The following is a 10,000-nucleotide window of genomic DNA, read 5'->3' on the forward strand; positions in this document are numbered from 1 at the left end:
ATGTACAGATAGACAGCGGAGCAACAACAAGCTAATAGCTTATATCGTGCTCAGGAATGTGATTAAATACATTTGTTTCGTTTGACGGCTGGTGGACGCTACACAATTGCAATTATGTTGAAATACACATTTTCCAACTGCATATAAACGACAGTCATTGCAGACATACATTGTTTCCCCCCCCTTTTTTGTTTCTTTCTTTTTTTTTTAGCCGCCGTCCTTCAACGCTGATCCAGTCTCCTGATGCATCCTTCAGTTCTGGACAGTGCCAGAGAGTGATTGCATCCATGTGGTTCATCCATCCTCAATGCATCTTTGTCTTCCAAAACTCCCCCAGATTACCCACATTTCGTGAAATTTCTATCATCATATCTGGATTGTGCTAGAATTTGTGATACGTCTATATCCATCCGCGAAACATTCTTCTTTCTTCCAAACATACCCACCCCCTCAACGCTGTCCAATTACCCACACATTTTTGGAAGTTCCATCCCTGGATTGTGCTAGAACTTGTGATACATCTGCACCCATCCTCCATACATCCAGTCTTTTTCTTCTTTTTCTTTGCCTTCAACGCTGTCCAATTACCAACATTTCGTGAATGAAAATGAAACTTCAATCCCTGGATTGTGCTAGAATTTGTGATACCTCTACATTCGTCCTCGATACATTCTTTTGTTTTCGAACATCCTGTCTTCAACGGTATCCAATTACCAACATTTCGTGAGTGAAACTTCTATCCCTGGATTGTGCCAGAGCTTACGATATATCTACATCTGTTCTGGATACATCTTTTTCTTGGAACATCCTGCCTTCAACGCTGTCCAATTACCAACATTTCGTGAATGAAAATTCTATCCCTGGATTGTGCCAGAGCTTACGATACATCTACATCTGTCCTGGATACATCTTTTTCTTGGAACATCCTACCCTCAACGCTATCCAATTACCAACATTTCGTGAATGAAACTTCTATCCCTGGATTGTGCTAGAGCTTACGATACATCTTTTTCTTGGAACAGCCTACCCTCAACGCTATCCAATTACCAACATTTCGTGAATGAAACTTCTATCCCTGGATTGTGCTAGAGCTTACGATACATCTTTTTCTTGGAACATCCTACCCTCAACGCTATCCAATTACCAACATTTCGTGAATGAAACTTCTATCCCTGGATTGTGCTAGAGCTTACGATACATCTTTTTCTTGGAACATCCTACCCTCAACGCTATCCAATTACCAACATTTCGTGAATGAAACTTCTATCCCTGGATTGTGCTAGAGCTTACGATACATCTTTTTCTTGGAACATCCTACCCTCAACGCTATCCAGTTACCACATACCCGTCAGTCCTGACTGTGTGAAACATCTGTCCGCCATGCATCTTCTTCTTCCAACGTCCCGCAACTCTATCCATTCCGCGAGAGACTGCTCACACTCCTGTACCGGCTGATGCCATTGGATTGACATTTCCAGCTGTTGACAGATCAGTCGGTTCCAGACCTTCCCGTTCCCAGACCCGAAACGAAAGATTACCGGGTGACATTTTATCAGCGGAAAACAGACAGGACAGAAGAGGGTATGTCGTCAGAATTGTTGTTTCTTTCTTCTTTTAATTAATCAAACTGCAGAGAGCGGGGTAAATCAGTTTGGGGAACAAAACTGGAAATTTTCTGTTGAAAAATGAACAACAAACAACAATGAAATTCTGATGTTGGTGTTCTGTCATTTGCACGAACATGCGCCTGTTTCTGTGAAGTTAAGTCAAGACTATAACTTTATCATTTATTTTTGTTGTATTTTTGTATTTCTTTTTATCACAACAGATTTCTCTGTGTGAAATTCGGGCTGCTCTCCCCAGGGAGAGCGTGTCTCTGTACTACAGCGCCACCCTTTTTTCTTTTTCTTTTTTTTTTTTTTTTTTTTGTATTTTTTCCTGCGTGCAGTTTTATTTGTTTTTCCTATCGAAGTGGATTTTTTCTACAATTTTTTTCCAGGAACAACCCTTTTGTTGCCGTGGGTTCTTTTACGTGCGCTAAGTGCATGCTGCACACGCGACCTCAGTTTATCGTCCCATCCGAAAGACTAGCGTCCAGACGTAGACCACCACTCAAGGTCTAGTGGAGGGGGAGAAAATATCGGCGGCTGAGCCGTGATTCGAACCAGCGCGCTCAGATTCTCTCGCTTCCTAGGCGGACGCGTTACCTCTAGGCCATCACTCCACACATTACGGTGGAACACGAAGCAGCAAGTAACTAACTTTGGGGCTCCAGGCTCGCTGGACGCATGAGGCAGTCGAAGCTCTCCAATTCTCTGCAGTCCTCGGCCAGTCTGTTGGTGTCAAGCCCCACCCCCCCACCCCACCCCCCACACCCATCCGTGGTCTGTCGACAAGAAGTCTGAGGTCTTTCTTCACTGTTTGCCGTTGCCGCCAGTGGATCCCACTCTCTCAAGCAGCAAGCTGCCTCCATGATACAGAATAACCAACAAAACTTCGTATCGTTTGTTGGATAGTTTGGTGGTAGTGTGTGTGTGATTTTTTTCTTCTTTTTTTCTTCTTTTTTTCCCCTTTTTTTCTTTTTCTTTTTTTTCTTTGTTGTTGTTTTTCTGTGACATGACGTGTTGCCCGTGCTGTTGATCCGAGACTTGTCAAGATGGCTGACCTTTCATTCTCTGACCAGAAACCTGGAGGTTGAAGTCTCTGGCAGCAAATCAAGTCAACTTTGTTAGATACACATGTGGACAACTCACACACTGGTCATGTAGATAGATAAACAACACAGGAAAAGAAGGAAAACAAACCTATGAGGGAGAGTTTTCAAAGTGCTAGGGCCGTTTTACAAGAGCAGTTCAAATTTTTAAAGGTACGGAGAATCGTCACGTCAGAAGATTCACAACACCAACATAATGATACACTCTCGAAACATGTTCGTTTTAGCACGCAGGGAGATCAAACGAGATGACAATGACACATCCAAGATCATTTTACATATCTATCTCGAAACATGTTCGTTTTAGCACACAGGGAGATCAAACGAGATGACAATGACACATCCAAGATCATTTTACATATCTAAGGACAAATAACATATGTTTAGTTTTAAAAATCTAAGAACAATGGCACTATATCAACGAGCAAAATTAAGAATCGTAAAACTGCAAGTATGTTTATAGTGTCCAAATGACATGCCGGCGATTTTTTAAACGTTCCGTTTTCATGCTAATAGACTATAGACGTTTTGGAACCATAATGGAATAACAAATATCAAGAGTAAATTAGCAGGCGTGAGCAATCAAAGCAGAGCCTCTACCAGTGAACACAGAAACATGGTTTGCCTACCGAACACGTAGTGCTGATGTATGTGTTACTTCAGTTTCAAAGAAGTGAAAAGAAATCGAGTTTTTTGTTTGGTTTTTTTTTTGTTTTTGTTTTTTGTTTGTTTGTTGTTTTTTTTGTTTTCAAAAGGCATTTCGTTTCCTGCTCGCTGTTTTCTTTACAGAAGAGGAAAGTTCTTTTATGGGTAGTACACACACTCGAGCCTAACAGTTAACTCACTCAGTACGGCCAGTCCTCTCTTCTCCTCTACACAGATCCCTCGGCTGTCCAGTGGGTGTCAGAACGACCCAAACTTTAGCTTCCGTCGTCAGAATTGCGGTATTCTTTGTCAACATTCACGTCTTCAGTATAAGAGCCTTCCGCTTGCAATATTTTGATGATGGTAATTGGGGTGAAACGCTGTTAACGTCGTCTCTTTCGCCGTTCGTATGGAAAGAGTTAAGGGAAGTTTTACATTTGCAACGAAAGTTAAAAAGTGAAAAGAAAAAAAATCGTACGTAATCTGAACTGGGTGATTTTGTTTTCTGTTATCGGTCGAAGTTCATCGCGTAAGTAAGTTTGTGGGCAATGTAAGAAAAGAAGAAGAAAAAAAAAAAGAGATAAACAGATACGTCACTGATAACATGTAGTGTGATATATACCGTGAGGTGAGTGTTAGTCATCAAAAAAAACGAGCAGGGACTTGCAGCTGAACAATCGCTATCAGTGTGAGCCAGGTTATACAAACATATATACCAACATATAACCACATACAAAAACGACACGTGGATTTTCCCAGTATCTCCAACGACCACGTATCAATCCTAGTAGACCCGCTGAGCAAGCACACAGGTCAACGCAGGGAGGTGGAGAGAGGAGAGAGGGATGAGCGTCACACTACACCCCGTCACATCGAAGGGAAGGTTACACACCCACTCTTCTCAAGCGCCGACGACACAGAAGACAAAAGAAACAGTATTCCTGTGTCAGGTCCGTCACTGTGATTTTTAGATTGTATCATTCTCCGTCTCAAGAGAAGGGTCTATATATTTCAACAAGCTAACGCAGCGACGGACGTAGCTGTGGAACTGGTGACAAAAAAAATATATATATGATAAACTATAGGTTACAACCTTTCAACGGCCATTTTTTTTTCGCCATGAATTGATAATGAGGCAGATAAAAACAACGGATTGAAGACGAAACAACCTGAAACTTTTTTGTGTGTGTGTGTGTGTGTGGAACGCAACAAGACAAATCCGAACACTGTTTGGTTTTGATGTTGTTGTTGTTTTTTTAACAGGCGAAAACGCACAAGACATACCAAACTCAATCAACCTCACGGGGGACCAAAAAAAAAAAAAATCGCAGGAAGACTTCAATAGCAACAGCACCAGGAAGAAAAAGACAACACGACTGACAACCACAACAACAACAACCAAAACAACAGCAACTAACGCCAGCAGCGACTACTGTGAACAGCACTGCCAACAACAAGGTAAGGGACGTAAAGCGGAGTGTGTGTGTTTGTGGGGGGGGGGGGGGGGGGGGGGGGGGGGGAGTGCATTTTCCAGGCGTTATTGGGCGTGTACGTAAGTGAAGTTTAGATGATATATGGATTTTTTTTTTTTTTTTTTTTTTTAGTATTCATTTATTGGCGTGATATACGTTGTGTGTGTGTGTGTGTGTGTTGTGTGTGTGTGTGTGTGTGTGTGTGTGTGTGTGTGTGTGTGTGTGTGCAGTGTGTGAATAGAATAGAATAGAATACTTTTTATTGTCATAAAACCTTAAAGTTTATAAGACACAATGAAACATAAGCATGAGCATATTAAGAAGAGAAACATTCGTGAGCAAATTTCGCTAGCCTTGGCTCTCGTGTGTGTGTGTATGTGTGTGTGCGCGCGCGCGCGCGCGCGTGTGTGTGTGTGTGTGTGTGTGTGTGTGTGTGTGTGCATTTTTCCAAAGTATGTGGATTTATTTTGTTGGATGTGTTTATTTGTACACTTATTTGACGTGCAACACTTTATTTAGGGCCTATCGTCCTAACGTGTGTGTGTGTGTTTGTGTGTGTATGTGTGTGTGGATGGGGGGCCTTAGTGTGTGTGCGCGCGTGTGTGTATGTCTGTGTGTGTGTGTGTGCGCGCGCGCGCGAATGTATGTGTGTGTGTGTGTGTGTGTGTGCGTGTGTGGGTGTGCGTGTGTCTGCCCTTGCTGTAGTCTCTCGACAGTTATTGTGGATTTCTATTCGACTTAGTTTCCACCTCTTTTTATTGAGTGCCTGATTAGATTTGATGTGTATTTGTATTTCTCTTTTTGTCACAACAGATTTCTCTGTGTGAAATTCGGGCTGCTCTCCCCAGGGAGAGCGCGTCGTTACAATGAGAGCGCCACCCATTTTTTTTGCATTTTTCCTGCCTACGGTTTCATTTATTTTTCCTATCAAAAAGGGTTTTTCTACAGAATTTTGCCAGAAACAACCCATTTGTTGCCATGGGTTCTTTTACGTGCACTAAGTGCATGCTGCACTCGGGACCTCGGTTTATCGTCTCATCCGAATGATAAGTGTCCAGATAACCACTCAAGGTCTAGTGCAGGTGGTGAAAATACCGGCGACTGAGCCGTGATTCGGACCAGCGCGCTCAGATTCTCTCGCTTCCTAGGCGGACGCGTTACCTCTAGGCCATCACTCCCAATCGTAACGAACATTGGAATGCACATATTAATTTCCAGTTTGGATCATTAATAATGTATCTTTTTTCTTCTTTTTTTTTCTCTTTTTTTTTTTTTGTTTGATTTGCTTTGAAGCGCAGGACCGGACACCAATAACATGACGTCAACAAACAACACCTCCTCCTCCTTCTCCTACGGAAGAAGAGGAAATGACATCACACAACAAACCGCGTCATCAACAACGATGACAATAACAACAACGACAACTACCACCACCACCACCACCACCAACACCACCACAGGTCAACCGACGGGTAGAAAAGCCGACACAGATACAGTAGCACAGACTGTGTCTGCCTCTGCCTCTGCCTCTGCCTCTGCCCCCACAGACCAGCTGCTGCCATCAGACACAGACACTGACGTGCATGTCTTCAGCGCTGGGGGGTCCGTGTCCTTTAGAAAACCTCACCCCCACGACCCCCACCCCTCACACCACCCCCACCACCATCTCACCACCTCCTCCTCAGCTGTAGGACAAAGCGGGACAGTGCAGGGACAGGGAGAGGGAGGGGGACCCTGTACCAACCGTACCAAAGTACAACAACAACAACAGCAGCAGCAGCAACAACAACAACACCAGCAACAACAACAGCAGCAGCAACAACAACAAAAACAGCAACAACAGCAGCAACAACAACAACAACAGCAGCAGCAACAACAACAACACCAGCAACAACAACAGCAGCAACAGCAACAACAACAAAAACACGACCACCCCAAAACCAATGCTGCTGCTCTTGCAACAACAACAACAACAACAACAGCTACCACCACCACCACCACCACCCCAACTAAGGAGGAAGCTTTGGCCATGGACCTCCAACCGATATCAACGCGAGCTCCCAAGTCTGGAGGCTACGCGACGACGCGAGGGGGAGACGAACCCGTTCTGACGATGTACCGACGTCACAGCGAAGATCCATTTTTCGTCTATGACGTCATACGCGGCGGACGCGTCACCACTGGAGGAGAAAGTCCAAGGACTAGTAGTCATGGCGGATCCTCCACGAATGAACCGCTGGCCACTTCTCGAGGTGATGAGGAGTCTGTGAGCAAGGGTCAGAAATCCGGTGCTGTGTCAGGGAGCGGGAAAGGCACTGGCGCGAGTGTTGTGAGCCTGTTCCTGGAGGAAAGGTCAAGGACGAGTGTTGGGCGTCAAGGTCACGTTCAGGGTCAAGGTCATGGCGCGGGTCACAACGGAGACGTGGCGTCGCGCGTGTCTCTGAACGGGGTCCGTGTCCGGGTCAAGAAGAAGCCGGTGACCTCCAGCAAGGTAGATGTGTGTGTGTGTGTGTGGGTGTGTTGTTGTTGTTGTTTGGTTGGTTGGTTTTTTGTTGTTGGTTTGTTTGTTGTTGGTTGTGGTTAGTGTTGTTTGTTATTTTGTTTGTTTTTGGTTGGTTTGTTTGTTTGTTTGTTTGTTGTTGTTGTTGTTGTTGTTTTTCGGGGGGTGTTTTTTGTTGTTGTTTTTTGTTTTGTTGGGGGGTGGGGGGTGGCTGGGGGGGCGAGGGGGGGGGGGTACTTTAAACGACAGATATATGACTCGACAAGTATTTGCTTCATACGTATTGTCGCATCCTGGCGGACACATGTGCGCTGTGCGCGTGCGTTGTATGCATAAGTGCGATGGGCGCGCTATTCCTCTATGAAATTTTGCGTTCTCACGTAACATCTTCGCCTTTGTTCAAATGTGTCATTCTTATCAGTGGAGAGTTGGCCCAGTGGTAAAGCATCCTCCGAGCAAGCGAGAGAATCTGAGGAGCACGGGTTCGAATCGCACGCTCGCCAGAATTTACTTCCCTCACATTACTTGAGAGACCTTGATGGGTGGTCTGAACGCTAGTCGTTTAGGTGAGATGATAAACAGAGGCCCTGTCTGCACCATGCACTTGGCGCAAGGGTTGTCCCTGGAACTGTTTTGTAGAAAATTCAACTTTGATAGTACAACAAATACTCCTACAGACAGAACAATAAAAAATATTAAAAAAACCTAACCAAAAAAAAACCAAAAAAAAAACGTGTGGCATTGTACTGTAGCGACGCGCTCTCCACTAGAGAGAGCAGCCCGGATTTCACACAGAGAAATATGCAATGAAAACTGGTCTATGAATAAATAAATGAATAATCTGTAATTAGGTGGTTGTTTTTACTTCTTGTTGTTTTGTTGTTGTTGTTTTTTTTGGGGGGTGGGGTTGTTGCTGCTGTTGTTGTTGCTGTTTTTTGTGGGTGGGGTTGTTGCTGCTGTTGTTGTTGCCGTTTTGGGGGGTTTGGGGTTGTTGCTGCTGTTGTTGTTGCTGTTTTTGGGGGGTGGGGTTGTTGCTGCTGTTGTTGTTGCTGTTTTTGGGGGGTGGGGTTGTTGCTGCTGTTGTTGTTGCTGTTTTGGGGGGTGGGGTTGTTGCTGCTGTTGTTGTTGCTGTTTTTGGGGGGTGGGGTTGTTGCTGCTGTTGTTGTTGCTGTTTTTGTGGGTGGGGTTGTTGCTGCTGTTGTTGTTGCATTTTTGGGGGGTTTGGGGTTGTTGCTGCTGTTGTTAATGCTGTTTTTGGGGGGTGGGGTTGTTGCTGCTGTTGTTGTTGCTGTTTTTTGGGGGTGGGGTTGTTGCTGCTGTTGTTGTTGCTGTTTTTGGGGGGTGGGGTTGTTGCTGCTGTTGTTGTTGCTGTTTTTTGGGGGGTGGGGTTGTTGCTGCTGTTGTTGTTGCCATTTTGGGGGGTGGGGTTGTTGCTGCTGTTGTTGTTGCTGTTTTTTTGGGGTGGGGTTGTTGCTGCTGTTGTTGTTGCTGTTTTGGGGGGTGGGGTTGTTGCTGCTGTTGTTGTTGCTGTTTTTTTGGGGGTGGGGTTGTTGCTGCTGTTGTTGTTGCTGTTTTGGGGGGTTGGGGTTGTTGCTGCTGTTGTTGTTGCTGTTTTTTGGGGGGTGGGGTTGTTGCTGCTGTTGTTGTTGCTGTTTTTTGGGGGTGGGGTTGTTGCTGCTGTTGTTGTTGCTGTTTTGGGGGGGTGGGGTTGTTGCTGCTGTTGTTGTTGCTGTTTTGGGGGGGGTTGGGGTTGTTGCTGCTGTTGTTGTTGCTGTTTTTTGGGGGTGGGGTTGTTGCTGCTGTTGTTGTTGCTGTTTTTTCAGACAGGAGAGAGATGAGAGAGCGGGGTCTTTTAGTTTTAAAGATGGAAAGGTCTCAACCATGAATTCGTGTTGAATCAAATTCTTTCTGTCTGTTCTTGACGTACGCCTATACACTTCTTCTCCTTCTTCTTCTTCTTCCCCCTCTTCCTCCTCTTCCTCCTCCTCCACCTCCTCTTTCTTCTTCTTCTTCTTCTTCTTCTTCTTCTTCTTCTTCTTCTTCTTCTTCTTCCTTCTCCTCCTCCTCCTCCTCCTCTCCCTCCTCCTCCTCCTCCTACTTCTCCCCCTCCTCCTCCTTCTTCTTCTTATTCTTCCTCCTCCTCCTCCTCCTCCTCCTCCTACTCCTCCCCCTCCTCCTCCTTCTTTTCTCCTCCTCCTCCTCCTCCTCTTCCTTCTTCTTCTTCTTCTTCTTCTTCTTCTTCTTCTTCTTCTCCTCCTCCTCCTCTTCCTCCTCCTCCTCCCCCTCCTCCTCCTTCTTTCTCCTCCTCCTCCTCCTTCTTCTTTTCCCCTACTCCTCCCCCTCCTCCTCCTCCTTCTTCTCCATCTTCTTCTTCTTCAGCTCCTCCTCCTCCTCCTTCTTCTTTTCCCCTACTCCTCCCCCTCCTCCTCCTCCTCCTCCTCCTTCTTCTTCTTCTTCTTTTCTCCTCCTCCTCCTCCTTCTTTTCCTCCTCCTCCTCCTCTTCTCCTTCTTCTTCTTCTATTTTTTTCCAAGAAAAGACAAGATAATGCCCTTTCCGGGTATGGAGTCTGGGGCCTTTCGATGAAGAGTTTAGACCTGACCATCATTGTGTCTAAAGATCGGATGGCATTTATCAAAGACTGGGAGTCAAGATTCAAGATTTTATTCCAA

At 45.2% G+C, this 10,000-nt stretch overlaps 1 protein-coding gene across 2 annotated transcripts in view; it reads left to right on the forward strand.

The window, feature by feature from the left end:
* Nucleotides 1–10,000, forward strand: part of LOC143293012 (uncharacterized) — a 74,569-nt gene that overhangs the window by 18,300 nt on the left and 46,269 nt on the right. Inside the window, exons 1-3 of one of the 2 annotated variants that reach the window (XM_076603798.1) lie at nt 4,180–4,308; nt 4,622–4,816; nt 6,124–7,321. In XM_076603798.1, coding sequence (XP_076459913.1) covers nt 6,146–7,321 — 1,176 coding nt within the window. In that variant the 5' untranslated portion in view covers nt 4,180–4,308; nt 4,622–4,816; nt 6,124–6,145. Of the gene's footprint in view, nt 1–4,179; nt 4,309–4,621; nt 4,817–6,123; nt 7,322–10,000 lie in introns of those variants that run through there. The other variant, XM_076603797.1, reaches the window with a different exon arrangement.

Source organism: Babylonia areolata, chromosome 18, assembly GCF_041734735.1.
Source record: "Babylonia areolata isolate BAREFJ2019XMU chromosome 18, ASM4173473v1, whole genome shotgun sequence".
NCBI lineage: Eukaryota > Metazoa > Mollusca > Gastropoda > Neogastropoda > Buccinidae > Babylonia > Babylonia areolata.